Source organism: Leopardus geoffroyi, chromosome D4 (genome assembly GCF_018350155.1).
Source record: "Leopardus geoffroyi isolate Oge1 chromosome D4, O.geoffroyi_Oge1_pat1.0, whole genome shotgun sequence".
Lineage (NCBI taxonomy): Eukaryota > Metazoa > Chordata > Mammalia > Carnivora > Felidae > Leopardus > Leopardus geoffroyi.
Genome location: NC_059342.1, coordinates 63444693 through 63462468, shown reverse-complemented (window position 1 = coordinate 63462468; position 17776 = coordinate 63444693). Strand labels below are relative to the sequence as shown.

Here is a 17776-nt window from a genome sequence, read left to right as displayed (position 1 = left end):
GACGCCTAACCGACTGCGCCACCCAGGCGCCCCCACAGCTTGTTTCAATAGCGGCTATGATCACACTCGGGAGTTTTATCCTGGCTCCCATGAAGATCTAATCAGAGGTAGGAATATATATAGGTATATTCCTACCTATACCCATATACACACTCATCCCCATATCTATAGTCATTATCCACACCACCTCAGACATTTTTATAAAAGTCCTAGAAGGACAGATATAGAACATGCCTTAATTATTTCTTATCATGAATGCTAATAAAACTATTTGTTTTCCAAACTTGGAAAGGCAGAATCAGATGGATTCTGCCTTCCAACCCTGTTTTCCAGAATCTGCTGGATTAGATTGCCCATACTTCGTAGAGTTCCCCACATAACAAAATTATACTGGATGGGAAATTTTTGTCAGGAAATTTGATTCTTCCTAAATTCATTTTATTGGTGTCCCCTGCTGGGCCCCCACATGCTCCCCTGATTCAGTTAAAGGGTATATGACAATAGCTGGTGACTATGAAAATATATGTCCAGAGGGAATCTCAGATAAATATTGTGTAGGGGGAAAAATCTAAGTAAGTTGAAATCATTTGTAAGACAACAAGTACTGCTTCACTTTAAGGATGAAAAATTTGACATGGCACTACGATTAGGCTCGGTTTCTGTACTTCCTGGAAAATCCCTAAAGAAACCGTTGCTTTTAAAAGTTGATGCTTTCATAGCTTAGTTTATTTTATCAAGTGTGTCCATCTGTGGTAAGGGTAGTAGGTTTTACCTGCGGGCGAGGGTTCAGTTCGGCATGTTCTTATACTCACCTATGAATCTTATGATCCTTCGGAGTAAGGGGTTCAGGTAACAGCATTCTCCGGTCAGGATTGTTTTCTCCTGGGCAATTAGAGATTCTCTGGTTGACTTTATGAAATACATGGATATCTCACCAATAAAAATCTGGAGAAAGAATGTTTAAGAAATGTCAAGTTGGAAAGCTGTCTGACAAAAGAGACCAGTTGCCTTAAAAAACAAAAACTTCTGAAGCTCCAAATGCTTTTAAAAGATGTCATGTTGCAGAGATGGAGAGTTAAATCATAATTTGTACTTAATTCTTCAAAAGAATTAGAGGTGGCAATAACTGATAATTTCAGCTAGGTTTCAGGCTATATTATGAAATTCTAAGGTCATAAAAACATAAATGGAAATAGTGAATTGCAGTAGGAACTATGATAAGGCTCACTCACTCTGGGACTGAATTTTTTTCATGTTTATTTATTTATTTTGAGAGACAGAGAGAGAGAGAGAGAGACAGAGAGAGACAGAGAGGGAGCAAACATGAGTGGGGGAGGGGCAGAGGGTGAGGGAGAGAGAGAGAATCCCAGGCAGGACCCTCACTGTTATCTCTCAAACTACGAGACCATGACCTGAGCTGAAATCAAGCGCCCGACGCTCAATCGACTGAACCACCCAGGTGTCCCTAGGATTGATGTTTTTTAACTGAATGTGTGAGTTGCAATGATGAGAAATGACTGGGACAGCCCATGTGCCTAACAAGGCATTATAACATTGTTACATGGCAACACATTATTCACCTGATAAATCTTTACTTGAATATATTGGCTTGAGCTTTATTTCTCTTACTATGAACTGGTTGACTGTCTCTTTATAACTGGTACCTTGGTACCTCTCTCTCGTTATCTTGAACTAATACATATATATTACTATATACATTATAATGTCTTTGTGTAGGCTGTAAACTCTCTGAGGACAGGGACCACAACCTGTGTTTCTTGATTACTCTTGTAGTACTCAGCACAGTATATTCCTATTTAAAATAAGGAACTGACAGGGGAGCGTGACTGGGTGGCTCAGTTGGTTAAGTGTCTGAGTCTTGATTTTGGCTCAGTTCATGATCTCATGGTTGTGAGATTGAGTCCCCCGTCAGGCTCTGTGCTGAGTGTACAGGCTGCTTGGGACTCTCTCTCTCCCTCGCCCTCTCCCCCTCCCCCACTCAGGCTTGCTCTCTCTCTGTCTCTCAAAAAAAAAAAAAAAATAAGGAACTAGCATGAGGTAAGTTGTCACCAACTCTGCCACAAGTGAAGACTGAGAACCACCAACAAAGAATAAAAAGTTACTAATTACCATCATCTATTGAAAACTATGTGTCAGGCACTTCATCATAGTATTTTTCATGCTTATAAGATTCCTAGTATAAGTATTATTACCCTTGCTTTGCTGGGGAAGATAGAACATTCAGGACCTTCCAAAGCATACAATTGGCATGTGGGGGCACTGGGATTGGTATCCAGGACAACTAAATTCTAAAGTCCACACTTTCCACCACATCACATGCCATTTTTATTTTCCTAATCCCAATTTCAACATTTTCCCAGAAGAATGTGATCCTATAGATGTTCTTCTTTGCTATGTACATGCTTATGGTGTTAGATAAACTTTATCAATACGTTAAGAATTCCCATTCCTTATATTCCTTCCGTCATTATGGAATAGATGGATAAAGGTGGCAACATCATGAATGGCACAGGGTGTGGAAATGAAACTATAAAATTATAAAATTGGAACCATTTACAGATATTTTCCCTTTTATGATCTAGGACGCCAAAGGTCTCAGTGCTTGGCCACACATAGTCAGTGTTGGAGGCAGCACTAGAATGTGGCCTTTACACATAATTCCACGCACAAGTGTTATCCTGATTGTACAAATGTAACACCTGAGGCACAGAGGGATTCAATAATTTGTCTAAGGTCAGAGCTAGTAAGTCACAAACCCTGGCTCTGAAGCCAAGAAGACCTGGCTCCATGGTCTTCATCTCAACTGCTTACACTTTTACTAAGTAGTGACTCAATAAAAATATTTGTTGCATCTGTGTTTAATATTGAGAACATAGAAAACAAAACAAGTTAAGCGTAATATGTTTTAAATACTGAAAAACTCAGATGCTATTAAAGTACAAGACAGAATGGTGTTGTGGAAATAGCACTAGAGGCAAGTCAGAAGGAGGTGGGAAGTTGGCAGGAGTAGACAGTATTTGGGGTCAGACAGGCACACAATGGCATACGTCACTTTGGCAGGTGGCGTCGAAGTATGGTTGTTCCGAGTTAAAAATATTTTGTGTCTAATGTCCCTTGGAATTAACAATGAGATGATGCTCTGTCATGTACAAATATCTGAATAGCTTTAAGAACTCAGCCCTCCTTCTTTTCTAGTAAGAACTGTCTCTGCTAAAATAAGGTGCCAAAGGGTTTTGTTTGTCTTTACTGTACGTGATGGAAGCGTGTTGTTGGTTTTTTATCTTAGTGAACAGGTGGGGATGGATTCATGCATGCTTGGATACATGAAACAGTATTTCCTTGAGGGAGTTTTCTCTGATTCCACAGACTAGCTCAGGCATTCTTGTTATACGTGAATTTCTTACCTTGCGTTTCTCTTTTCTATTTCTTATCAGAAATGGTTACATATTATTATTGTTGTTCTTTGTTATGAGATGTCCTGGTATACTTGGTTACTATCCCCTCCCTACGGCATCCCCCGGCTTAGCCCAGTGTAAGGTACATCATAGTTATTCAATGTTGAATGAAGCACACCAGATTAAGGAAGGTCTTTTGGAACACAGGTGTAATGAGGTAGACTATAAAGAACAAAAAATAATTTCTATTATTTATCCTTCTGGACCCAGTGAAAATGTCACTACCCTCCCCAAAGCCTTTACCAGATCCCCTCGGGAAAAGAGAGACCCTGTCTTGTCATTGCTCCCACAACATGTTATACAGATCTCTCTCCTGACATCTACCCACTTAACTGTAATTATTGTTTGTGTGTCCCTCTTCATTTGACTACAATATTCTTATGGGAAGGACTTGTGCCATTCCTTGTATGGTGCTTAGAACAAGGTCTGGTAGGCTCAATTAATACTTGTTGAATAAACAAAAGATTGAATCTTTAGAGGACCTACTTCTAGGTAGAATCTGACCTTATAGACTCTGACCTCTGACCTTTATTTCTCTGAGGATGAACACTGCAGGAAATTGACAATATGGACCGGAAAACACACAATTCTTGGTGTATTGCTTAAGAATAAATGAAAACTGTGGACTAAGTAATACAAAGTGAATTATTTCTTCTAAACTAAATTCATCATATCCTCATTTTGCATTCAACAGTTTTGGAGAGGGAGAACCCACTCTGCCAGGAATTGTTTTAGCACTGGAGGCATAGCCGCGAACAGATGTCGTGTGTGTGTGTGTGTGTGTGTGTGTGTGTGTGTGTGTGTGTGTGTAGGGAGGGCAAAAAAACTGAATAAATACATCATGTAATGTCATTAAATGACATATGATTACAAAGTAAATGAGGGAAATGGGATGGGGGGTGATAAACACATAAGGACAAATATGAAAAGAAATAAGCATTGCTTGCCGTAACCATTTCAGAAGCCTAAAGCATTCTTACTCTACAGGAAAGAGATGTGCACATTCTAGAAATTCTCCATTTAGTGAAACTTTCCACTACTCACACAAGAGGGAAAAGGAGGCAAAAAATGTGTGTAAACATCTACACACAACCTATTCTTGTTAAAAATACACACGTGTATACCCATATACCCACACAAAAATCTCAACAAAATCACTACAAGTCATGTCAGACCAAACAGAACTTGTCATGCAAAAGGGTATGGGGCCCAAATAAATCCACAAGTAAATCCTAAGACTCTCATGTCAAAGGTAATAATTCGTACAAGGCTTGTTATTATTGGCCGGCAATATTCAAATTCCCATTGAGGTATGAAGCGTAAAAGAAAAAGAAGTCAGAGCAAGGATATCTACCAACTTATATACCCAGTTCAGACAATGCTTGGAATATATTAAGTGATGATAAATATTCACATAAGGAAGAGAGGAAGAAAGTGAGGGAGGAAGGGGGTCATTTTATAACTGAAATAGGAAGATATTTCTGGTTGTCAGTAAAGACTGTGATGGACATAAAGGTTGCTGAAGAAACAATCCAGTTCTCAGACTCCACTGAGTGGGCTGAAGGAAGTGCATTTTTCTGCAGTTTACTGACCACACACAGGGTGCTATTTGTCCATTTATTGGGTCCCATAATCTCATATAGGGCCTGATTATGCTTGGAGAGAGAGGGGGAGAGAGAGAGGGGGAGAGAGAGAGAGAGAGAGAGAGAGAGAGAGAGAGAGAGAGAGAAAATTCTGCTTGATAAGGGAAGGGGTCTCTCTTCTTTCCTGCCAGGCCTCCAGCTCACATTGAGTGCCATTTTGTACATTGTGGCAGATTTAGGACTCTGGTTTTGGCAATGGCTGGGTTCCCCCATCTGTGTCTTTGCCACACACACTCTGCCTCTATCTACCCCTCTGTTCAGAGAGTAAATGGGACATGTGGGACTCACCATGTGCTTGTCCCTGGCTGCCCTACTATGGTCTTTCTGATTGTTGGCTAACAAACATCGTATCACTCACAGCAAATAGAACACCCTCTGGTGAGAAATGACCAAGGCCAAACTCTAGATCTGGAAATGAATGAACTGCACGTGAATTCCATTGGTGCATTTCTTATCCCCTAGCTCTGCCAGCTACAACCCCACATGACATAAGACATTTAGATAATACTAAGTATACTTTAAGTAATGAGGATAACTGTTCTAGCTTGATAAAGTTGTATTTCAGATATAAAAACCCAAATGGCAAAGAAATAAACAAATGATCCTGGAATATGGTGCAGCAGTTGGGTGTGTTATCTCTTAGACCTCGTTTCTTCACTATGTTTCACAGAAGATCTGGTAAGTGATAAATAAAGGATATCAACGCACAGTATTTAGGGGACAGTTTTCAGATTTCAAAATATAAACAGTTTGCAGAAAAAAGTCACTGGAAGATGTATGACAATCTCATATTGTAAGGGGGTTTCACTGCACGTTATATGTGGTTGTCACTAAAAAGGGCATCTAGAACTCCTGCAATATATGTTTTGGGTGCACACATATGCTAGTTGTAGCTCTGGTACTTGGCAAGATCAAAGCCATTGCTGTTTCTTGAATGTGGGCTGTAGAGCTGAAAACCCAGCTCTCTCCATTTTTGATGTGTAATTGGGGGGCAAGTAATAATTGAAACTTTCTGAGCCCCAGTTTTTCTTTCTTTTTTTTATGATTTTGAATATGAGGGTAATAGCTGTATCAGCAAATAGTTGAGAATATTAAAAAATGTATGTAAAGCATCTATAGGTACTCAAGGAATGTTTGTTGTTTTTACTTCCTGGTCTATCTAAGGCCAGAATGTTGAGATTGATTTAAAAAGAATCATTGTCTCTGACTTCGGCTCAGATCATGATCTTGTGGTTCGTGAGTTCGAGCCCCGTGTCGGGCTCTGTGCTGGCAGCTCGGAGCCTGGAGCCTGCTGAGACTCTGTGTCTTCCTCTCTCTCTGGCTCATCCCGGCTTGCACTCTATCTCTCAAAAATAAACTTAAAAAAAAAAAAATAAATCATTGTCTCTAGTCCTGGAGTAAGCAAACATGGTATGATTCTATCTCTGCTCTGTCCCTGACCAGGTATTTGATCTTGAACCAGTCGCTTGACCTCTCTGGGCCTCAGTTTCTCATCTGTTGAACAAGAAGACCTCTAACGTGCTTTTCCAGCTCCAACATCTTTGCCTTTATGACAGGAACTAACAAGAGAGGGCTGATTAAGGGAAACTGAAATCATATAGTTGGGCTTCAATCTCAATTCATTTGGTTAAACTCTCCACTTTTAAAATCCTATGGGACTCTGCTCTCACCAAGTAATCTACCCTTAAGCAAAATGAATGCAACCTACTTCAGAGTCATCATGTTGGCTGGTATCTCTGTCACTTGGGTTCCTGAAGAATAACAGAGACTGGTGGCCCCCTCTCTGGGATTTCTGTGTAGGACACTCTGAGGAAGAAGAGAGGGTTCTTTGCATACTTCCCAATATTAGTGTCTAAATAGCTTCAGGGCTTTCACTCCCAGGGATTTTTAAGATGCTCCCAACATTCTCCTGAGAGGCTTCCATAGTCATGAGCATTTCCAAGAAAGGGAGACATGCTTTTGCAGTAGATTTTGTTTAGTGACCCAGGAAATTTAAAATGCACAGATTGTGCTGCCAGCCCTGACTGCCAATGTCTTTACATTCTGCTCTAATCCTCCCCAACAAGGGCCATCTATCGACAACCCAGATCTGCGGAGGCATCCTGGTCCTTTCAAATGCGGAGCCCTGGTTGGTTCAAGAGCTCTAGCTTTCTGCTTTCTTACATCCAAGTGTAAGTAAGAAATTCAGCCCTAGACACTTCCTATGCCTTTTAAAGATCAAAGCTTCAATAGAATTAAGGTCATTTGCATGATGGCATTTTGAAAATTGTTCAGCAACTGGGATAATAAGTGTTTATAGATTGGAGCCTCCCTACTGGTGTTAATCCAGGGGACCAACTACCCAACTACCCATTTAGAAGGCAGGCTTCAGTTGACACTTGCTATAAAATACCATGTTATGTTATATGACACGTGTTATAGTATAACAAGGTGGTATGCTATATTTCTAAAGCATAGTAGTCTCTTATGCCTTTTTTCCTGGACAGTGGAAATAAGAGAAACTGGAATTTATAGTGGGTTAGGTAAAATACTGCTCTCAATAAAAAGTAAAATGCATTGTGATACTAACTGAATTGACCAGCATATATTTTTAGGCAAACAGTCTTTTCAAGAAGCAAATTATCAAAGCTCCTTAACACAATCATCACCAATCATTGGAAGGGACATCTCAAAGAGAGTAAGCAAATCGCTCGCTGGGATGACGTCAGGAGAAGAAATAATCTGTTAAAGAATTGAGAGCACTCACATTCAGCATAGACAGAAGATGGGGAAATGAATTTTTTATTTAAAAAAAATCCACAACAATTAATGGGTATATCTATAAACCTTTCCCAGAAAAAAACGTAATTGTAAAGACTAAGTACATTAGCTTCAGCAATAACAAAATGAAGGACTCATGGTAAAAAACAAACAAAAAAGAAGTCACGTTATAATATACAAAGGGAAAAAGATGTGAATTATAAAGTGTTAAAAGGGGCTTCAACAGACGAGATTGTTCAGAGCCTGGAAGAGGCAGATTAGGAGGCACTGCAAGGTCCCACAATGTCTCTTTTGCTTCAGCAGCTGCGTCCCACGCCAGTCAGCCAACAGACTTGCATTTAGTGAGAGCCCACTCTGTTCCACACTGTGCTTTGGGCTTTTATATTCACTCCAAGAGCTTAGGGTCCGGAAACCTCCCAAATGAAGATTCACAATTTCCTCCAAGTTGTGCCCTTCTATCAAATTGTGTTTGTCTCTTCCTTTTCCTAGGAAATTCTAGACTAGTCTTATGTATGTGTGCGTGCACACTTGCATGCAAACTGCGAGCTGTTTCCATTCTCTCGGGCTAGGCGTCAAATGTTCTGCAGCTTCAATACTAAATACTCCCCTGTCACTTTGTTGTGAGGCCAAGGAAAGTGTTTAATAGCCATTTCCTCATGCCTTGTGGTACTGGGGCTGAGGTAAAATAAAAGTAAATCAGATTCTCCACTGAGTTAAATCCTCTTATCCAAACAGGCTCCCTGCCCTTAACTCTGAGCATACAAGTTTATTTAGGAGGCCAGAGGCAGTAGTCATCCAGGGTTTCCACACTGGTTAGAATGCACCCTGCAGATCTCTTGGAAGCGTGGGCTACCACTTTTGGCTAAACAGTTCTGGACATAATAAATTGCCCAAGCTCTAACCTTTCCTGAAGATCTGAGACAGCACTGGCCTGTCCCTGTACAGTTTATCCCATGTGGCCTCGCCTCAACATGATGCTGATCTCTTCTGACAGCAGAGCACAAAAGGAGAAATAGGAAATGACAGGTCAAACCCTCGGCAGAGTCTTTTCCCTTGTGCATTTCTTGTGTGTCCCTGTAGTCGTGAGTGGGATTGTTAATGTCCAGACACACAGAAGTGTAAGGTGCTAGGTGTTTCTAAGGCTAATGTGCTTCAGAAGGCACAGAAAACCAAGGACAAGCCCAGGTTGAGCTACTTTTTTGAAAATTGCCATTAGTTAATGTCACACAAGTCACCCCAGCGGGATCTTGCCTTTTTTCTACTCCAGTGAAAACAGGAAATGGATTTAAGGAGGAATAAACAACAGAAACTCTATGCAGTTCTGTGAAACACCTGACCAGGCACAGAGTATAAAACTAAACTCCAGAAAGAAAGGTGAGATTTGGGGATTGGGAATCTGACTTGTGGAGCTTTCCAATCAGAATGCTTTTTTTTTTTTAAGCTTTCATGAAATATTAGATCTAGAAAGATCTCAGAGATCACTAGCCTAACCCCTCCTTTTATTTACAGATGAGAAATCCAACCCATAGAGGGAACACGATGTACCAGAGGCCACACAATTATTGGAGGCAAAGCCATGACTGGGATTCTTGCCTCTCCTGACATATGAAACCTGAGATAGGAGGACTCTGCAGTGTGAAGGGAATGAAGGATGTGCACTCAGAAGCAGGGGCTGTGCTGAGTTTGACACTTGGGATTTTGATCCCAGTGGCCCAACAAAGGCTGCTCTCGGACAAGCCATACCTCCCTAGAATGGGACAGAAGAAATGAACACAGTTCCTTGCTCCCAGAAAAATCTCCTGAACATCAGAAGAGCTCTGTTTTCTAAGGATAGAAACCTTAGAGGACCTTTTTTTCAGGTCTTAGGGGAACACCCAGCACTGTCAGCAGGGTTCCGAGGCCACAGGGCTCTCTGCCATTAACCTGTCAACTGTAATCAGTTTTGGCTCCTAGCAGTGACCCTCATTTGGGAGGAAAATAAAAGTGGAACCAAATGGGTGGCTATCTGTCCAGTAACATACAGAACTAGCTGGAGCTTCAGCAAATTAATTTGGCTAAGTCTCAAGGTTCTCAACTCAAAAATGAAGGGAATTTGAACCACACCCTTTCTCTATGTTCTTTGGGAAGTCTCTTTTCTATTTCACTGGGATGTTGGGAGGATAATTAGGCAAGGACTACAGAATATAATAAATTAAAAGATGTCATTCTTATAATCATCATTTATGGAATATTCCTCAGCTTGTATCTTAGGGACCTGCTAGCATTACTGGTCACATTTTTCACCCAGAGAAGCAAAGAAATGGAAAGTGTTCCATACTTGAGAGCTAGAATAGAGCTGTAGGTTAGGTTCTTAGTCCTTAGCTCACTGTTTATTTACCATACCCCTTGACTTTGTCATTTGGGGAAAAGGAACATTTTCTGCTGAAAACCTTACAATCAAAGAGGTATCATTTTTGCCCAGAGAGAGAGGAGAAAGTTCTCCACAAAGTTCTGTTTTCCTATTTTTGTTTTTCGTTTTTGTTTTTGGCCATGTGTGTTTTTGTTCATTAGAGTTGCCATTTTTAAGTCTTATTAAAAATTGGCCTTTTCATAAATTTTGCCAGAAGAATGGGAGTATATAATGCTTTAAAAATGTATCTTTTGATTTGAAAATACTATACATTCATGCAGAATTTGGAAAGCAACATATAAAAGTATAAAAGAGAGGAAAAAAATTAACTGTACCATTAGCACTCATAGATAATAACTGTACATTTTTAGTTTAGTTTATTTAGTAGTTTGGTTTATTTCTTACTAGTCTTTTTATATATAACTTTGGGATTATACTTGCAACATACACACAAGGTATCTTCTTGGAGTCATTAAATGTTCAGACCCACAGACAACCACATGCTACATTTGGCATTGGTCTACTTGGAAGGAACCATAGCTCGCCAGCAGGGAAACATCACGTGCTCCTTTCCAGCACGTGTCCTCACAGTGGTCCAGCAGAGCAGTATAGCTCAGGTGCAAGAGATCATACACATATCAGAGGATGAAGGAGCCACTGTGGCTTAAAAGCCTCATGCCCTGTAGGAGTCAGCATATGGTGCAGCAACTCCACAGACGTAGCTTCCCAGAGTCATTGTGCTTAGAAGTCATAGCATGGCACCTCCTCGGGTAATTATAGTTCTCTGAGTCCAGATGCAATTCACCAATCAGGGGTTAATTTGGCCTAGCAACACAGTTGATACATACCACCTTTTTCCTTTTTCTAGGGAAATAGACCCAGAAAATTAAGATATGGTCAGATTCTCTTGTGAAAGGGAGAAAGATTTTATACGCAATAGTATATACAATTTTTTTAGCCCTTAAAAAAATCTTAACATTAAATTAAAAACATGTTTCATTGCTACTAAAGGTGTTTCAAAAACACGACTGCCTCACAATGTATTTATACAAGCCCCTAGTACTGTGTATTTAGCTAGTTCCAAGTTTTTCACAGAAACTATTGCCTAAATGAACATCCCCAAAACACAAATCCTTGCATTTATATAAAACTGATCATTTCCTTAACATAAATTCAGGGAGTGGAATTACTGGCTGAGTCTGAAGTTTATCAACTCTTAATACATCTTTGACAAGCTACTCTTTACAAAGAAAATAGCAGTCTACACTTCCACTAGAACTGTATGAAAGTATCTATACCTTCGGCAACATGGCTCTCTGTCTTTAAAACATTTGGAAAATTTATAGGGGAAAATGCTGTACTTGTAAAAACGACTTTTCTTTGGATAATTGATGAGTTTAGAAATGTTTACATGCACAGTCATTGTTTTGTTAATTGTCTATTCTTGCCCTTTCCCATTTTTATTTTGGGAAGCTCATTTTCTTAAGTATTAAGGATATTTACATTTGAGTCTTATATGCTGTAAACTTTTTGCAGTCTTTACTTTTTCTTTTGTTAGAAATGCTCATTTCTAGGTAGACAAATCTATTAATCTTTTTCTATATGCTTGCATCAATATTTGAAAGTAAGATTGTTTTTGCTACTGGGGGTGCTTTTGTGGGTGTGCATGCACACTTTCTAAGTGTTTAAAATCCGTATTTTCTTGCTTTGTAATGTGCACCAAAAAGCTTTTTGTTTATTTTTAGGGCCTGGAACATTTTATAGAATTATGACTTTTCCATTCCTTGAAAGTTTGAAGGAATTTATACTACAGCTATGTGTCCTCAGTATATTTTGTGAGATAAATTTTAGACATGTTTAAAAAGTTTATTCTATCTTTATTCACTATTCGGATTTTCTACATCTTTTTAGGGCATTGTTAGTAAATTACCTTTTCATAAAATATTACCAATTTTATTGAGGTGCAAGCACTTACTGGCACAGAATTGTAAATACAATTCAAATAAAAATACCATATAGACTTCTATAGGTTTATGTATTTTTCCTTATATGTATGTGTTTTAACTTTTTTTTTCTTTTTACTCCTGCCTTTTTTATATTAGACTAGGGGGTTGCAAATTCTACTCTTCTAAGAATTAGCTCCTGATCTTATTTATTATTCTATTGTTTTCTGATTCACTAATTTTTTTGACCATAATTTTTAATAATAATCTGTCTCCCTTGCTTTACTTAGTTTTTTTTTTTTTTTTTTTTATGGCAAAAACTGTAATTCCAAGAAGTCATTACGGGAGAGACTAGGCAATGGTATATCCTGGGACTAGAGAGAAGAGAGGAAAAATAAGTTAGGTCAACGGATCACTTAGCGTCATGTCTGAATACACAAGAACATGATATGCTTCTGAGACAGAAAGAAACCAGGATGTGAATCTAGATGAAGCTGCGGTTCCAGGGTTTCCAAGTGGAATCTCATTCCCTTTATGTAGAGGAAGTTGCTCTGTGATCCTGAAGACGATGAAGAACAGTTTCCAGCCAGGCTCTTTGCTCCCCTACGTCTAAACACTTAGTACATGCCAGGCGCTGTGCCGAGTCATTCGTATGAACCATCTCATTCAAGTCTCATGACAACTCTATGAAATAGGGAGTCATATTCTCCCTATGTTTCACAGTGGGGGGTGGGGTGGGGTGGCCAATAGAGTGACTGACTCGCCCAAAGTCACATAGACAGGATGTGAATCCAGCTGTGTCAGACGGCAGAGCTTGCGTTTTTAACCACTCTGATACACCACAGTTTTATTACCCCTGACCTTAATTGCAACAGCATGGTCTTATCATTTAAGGGAGGGTTTGCTGAGCCTAGGATCAATGATCAAAATGAACTTAAAGTCTATGACTCATTATACCCATATTATTTCTTTTCAAAGTCCCATCCATTTCTCACCTTAAAGCAAGCAGATCACTTGCATAGAAAACAATACTTGAACTGAACGTCTGAGCGGTCAGTATATTTCTCAGCATGCCAGTCAATATTACCAAAAGAAAGGGGAAGGGAGAGAGTTGGGGGAGGCAGCTATTAGAAGAGAAAGGGGGGGGGGGAAATGATAACCGAGATTACATTCCAAAGAATCTGACCGTGTAGCATGTTCAGACTTGCTACACAAAGTCATTTAAAACACAAAGTCATTTTAAAAATTGAAATTAAAATGTCTAAGGATTCAATCAATTTACCAGATGATACAGGTCTGTGAATTTTATACTTTTGAAACGGTTTCCCTTGAGCATAGTCTGGCCATTTTTTTTTGCCCCCTCATGCGAGAGAAGAATGAAATAGAAGGAGGGTAAAGTTGCAACTGAATTGAATGTGGTATAATGTGAACGTGGCCAGAGCCACCAAGAATGAATGACAGCAAACTTCAGGTCAGGTGACTTCTCTCTGGAAGTTCAGTCAGAACAGCAGGAGACACAAGCCCAGGGGATTCCATTCCACTCTGGTCCGATTCTTTCCATCAGTGCCGGCATCTACATTCAAGACCTCTCCTGAATAGACCCAATTCGCTGCATATTTTTTCAAGAGCACAGTAGCTGTTCTTAACATGTTAGCCAATCATGCCTGTCAATTTATGCCATTCACACATACTTTAAAAATGTGTGTGTGTATACATATATATATGTATATATACATACATATACGTATATATATGTATAATTCAGATACCAAAAAGCAAAAGCCACCTATAAAAGACGAGACCCATGTTCATGAGATTTTTATGCAGAACTCCATTCACTGTTTTGGCTGAAACAGGACACCCCCGTTCCCCGCACCCCCCTCCTCCCCCGTTAGACTGCTGGTGAATGCCCAGGAAGGGAGGAAAGAGTAGAAAAGGCAGACAGGAAATGTTATTTAGTATCTGACAGTAAAAAAGGAAGTCGATTCTGTACTTACAATAGCAGTCGGAGTGGCAGCCAGCACACAATAGAGCACCAGAGGGGTGATGAAGCTTTCTTCCTCTGTCCCCGGGTAAGGCTTCATTAAGTCTCCGTCCTGACAGAAGAATCCTTGGATATGCACCTGAAAAGTGTCAGTGCATTCGAAGTAGTAGGCAAGCAGCACTGTCCCAGCCATGATGACAAGCTGAAAATACAGCATGGCCACACAGAGACATTAGCAGGTCTTCGGAGCCGCGTTTGCCCCTCAGAGCACACTCCCTCCATCACCCCAGCAGCTTTCCTCTGTTGGTATTGGCGAGTGTGTGCGTGCCTGGCTCAGCGTGCTCTGGGCTCAGGGAGGGTGTGCTTGCTTGTCTGCCTTGTAACATCTGTTCTAGAAACCTCCCAGAAAATAATTAACGGCTCCCATCTGAAAGGCAGACCACAGCAAGGCTTATAGAGAGACCCAGCTTCTGCTGCCACCCTCTCAGAGGAAGCACGGGAGCCAAGGTAATATTTCCATTCAGGACAGAGGTGAAAAGTCAAAGGGCAGCAGCATAAGAATTGGCAAGATGTAGATGTGAGAGCTGTTCGTGAGAAAGCTCATGAAATAGTAGAGATAAACTTGCTTTATTATAAAATGTTAGAGGCAGGTAAATCATGAATGAATAAACCAATGCACAGGAAAGCTAAAACCTGGAAAGGTTGAGGCAGGTTTTCAGAACCACACCCTTCATTATTGGCAGGGAGGAACACAGTACAGGCGGCCTGTATCGGTCACGGCTGTTACCTTTTCCAAAAAGGTTTTACGTTTATTCCAAAATGCTTTCCCCCAGTAAATCCAGGACTTTTCTGATAACATCTTATTATAGACACAGATCGTTCCTAAGGTTTAGACATAAAAAGGGACATAATTATCCTTTAATTCTGACTCACGAATGTCCCAGACACTCACTGAGGTTTAGATGTAACCTTTCGTAGGTATGAGAAGTTGAGCGAATATAGAAATGTCGACATTCGTTGTCTCATTCATATTTGGAAACACCAAAGTACCAGGATAAGATGGTTATAAAGGTAGATAGAAAACAGATTTTTGAGGTTATAAGACTACAGAAAATTAAGCTGAAAGGGTTCTTGGAGATATTCCCGTCTCAAACCTTTATATTTCATAGATGAGAAGGCTGAATGGGGAACTGACCACTGCTGAATTATCCAACAAGTAAGCTAAACATGTACTTAGGTTGAGAATCAGCAAAGTAGGGAAACTAAAATGGAGAAAAAATATCTTAAAGTGTTGTTTTTTAAAAAAAGTATCAAAATAATCATTATGGAATAAAATCAGAACTTGGGAGGACATGTTTGCACATCGTTTATGGCTTAAAATTGTTTTTACTTGGAAGTACCTATGGGTCAATGAGGGAGAAGGAAAGGTTTAGGAAATCTAAAGTTCTAAATCTACAGCTGGAATCTTAAAATCTAAAGCTGGAATAGCCCTGGAATGACTAACCTAAGGTCATGATAGCTAGTTTGTGTAAGTCTGGGACTAGAAACCCACATTTTCTGATCCTCAGAGGAAAAAAAAAAATACCTGTATTATGGCATCAAAATTTCGTTCTACACAAAAGCCTGGAGAGTTACGGGGCGGAGAACAGGCTCGACTCTAACAGCAATCTTACCTATCTCCTATCCATTTCTTTAGCCACAACATAGCAGAGAAGCCTTACACTCTGCCCACTCTCTGAAACCAGGCACAGCCTCTACTTCCGGGAAATTATTTCTGCAGTTTCTCCTTCTTGTAGCTGAAAGCATTCAGAAACTCCTATCCATTCTGCTATAAAGGTCTTTTACCTTTTGGCCTCATCCATTGCCACCTTCCTTTACCTTCAGGTAGGTCGTAGATCATACTTTCCGTTTGTTGTCCTTCATACACGACTTCTCTCTGGTTGTATACGAATGATATTTTACCATCTGGCATTTTCTGTCCCTCTTCCCCAGAGGACCTGCTGTCACAACTTCTGACCATCCAGTAATCTCTGGACACTCCTGTGTGTTTCTCTGCACCTGAAGTTATTGCTTGGCACCACATGTAAATCACCAGTGCTCAGGCCAGCCATCTCTGCTGTTTCAGCACTTTGTTTCTTTTCTCTTTAGCCACAGAGAGATTTGGATTAGTATGTTTCCCGTAAGAGCGAGAGAGAGGTACTCCAAAGCTGCCCTTGCTAACAGGTGTTCCTGTTGGCTGCTAGTTTATGAAGTCAAGGCCATGAAGTTTCTCTTTTGTGCTTCACTGGTCAACTGAGACGACCTGATGGGAAGGAACCTAGCCAGCTGACCTGAATGTTCTGGAGCTGAGAAAACACTACGATTGCAACAATGTTGGGACTTTACCTCCAGGGCTACCCGTGCCTCCTGCACAGGCCTGATCTGGGATTTCTTTGTATATCCTCCATGTGGCTGGAAACATATTTCTGTCTCTTGGCTTCATCAGCCCTTGGGGAATAACTGCTTGGAGAACAGGCAGGATCTATGGGAGCTTTTGGATAAAACAAAACCCAAAAATGGCAGCTAGCCCCCTCTCTTGAGGACAAGTGTCCTATTTTACTGGGTGCCTTTGTGCTACCACCTCCATTTGAAAAAGGTCAAGATGAAAGTGAAGTAAACAAAAGCAAAAACATACGTAGGTAAAAAGACTCATTAGAAAAACGTAGAATAGAAACTTTTAGAACATAGAACTGTCCTAACTTCAAATACATCAAAATCAACAATAATGACAACAAAAAAGCTAAGGTCAATATGCCCAAATTTGAAATCTATAGAACAAACCTTGAATAACTGGAAGCAAACCAATATGGTTTGGAATAACAAACCAATTGAATCCTGGAAGCAGCATTCAGAGAGAACTGAATTAATGCACAAATCAGTTAATTGCAGGGCATAAAGTAAAGAACAGAGAACCTGGGAGGCTCTGGGGAGTAGAGGTAGGTGGGAACTTTGGAGCCTCCTGGACAGAACGGACCTATCAGCATAAGTCTGTTTACTCTGCTCCAACTCCCTGACCAGCCAGAAACCCCTGCCTGTCATTTTCAAGTAATCCCCAGACTCCCTGGAGAGTCCCCAGTTATGCCAGTTAGTGATGCACAGAAGCAAAAACAGAACAATTCGGACCTTGATTTCTAGGTTTCCTTTCTATTGAACATTCTCTCATGACCACATATTAAAAAGAAGCTTTGCATTTACTGCAGGAACGGAAATGCCGTGCTGGTTCTGCTTCTGTGAACAGAGAGGTCCGCCTTGCAGCTCTGATGACGGTGCACAATTAGCCATCAGCATCCTCCCTTCTTCCTCTCTGTCCTGGGCCGTGATTCATCGCTGTCTAGGTTTGTGTCACCGGTGCCAGCTGGCACGCTCACCATCTCCGTTGCCTTCTCCAGCCCCATTTAGGGATGCATGGAGGGAGGCCATAATGTTGGTGTCACATGAGCAGATGGCGAGGCTGTGCTGGACCCAAGTGCTGGTGGAGGGCTGATATCGGTGTGAAAGGCGCAATTATGGCTGTGGGGGGAAGGAGTTCATGTACCAGGGGT

General features: G+C 40.5%; 1 protein-coding gene across 6 annotated transcripts in view; it reads right to left on the bottom strand.

Annotated features, from left to right (window-relative positions):
• The window catches only part of PLPPR1 (phospholipid phosphatase related 1), a 326466-nt gene that overhangs the window by 31063 nt on the left and 277627 nt on the right, over positions 1-17776 (bottom strand). For all 6 annotated transcript variants that reach the window (XM_045470343.1, XM_045470345.1, XM_045470342.1 and 3 more), the window contains 2 exons: positions 14209-14397; positions 813-945 (listed from right to left, as the gene is read on the bottom strand). In XM_045470343.1, coding sequence (XP_045326299.1) covers positions 813-945; positions 14209-14397 — 322 coding nt within the window. The remainder of the gene's footprint in view (positions 1-812; positions 946-14208; positions 14398-17776) is intronic.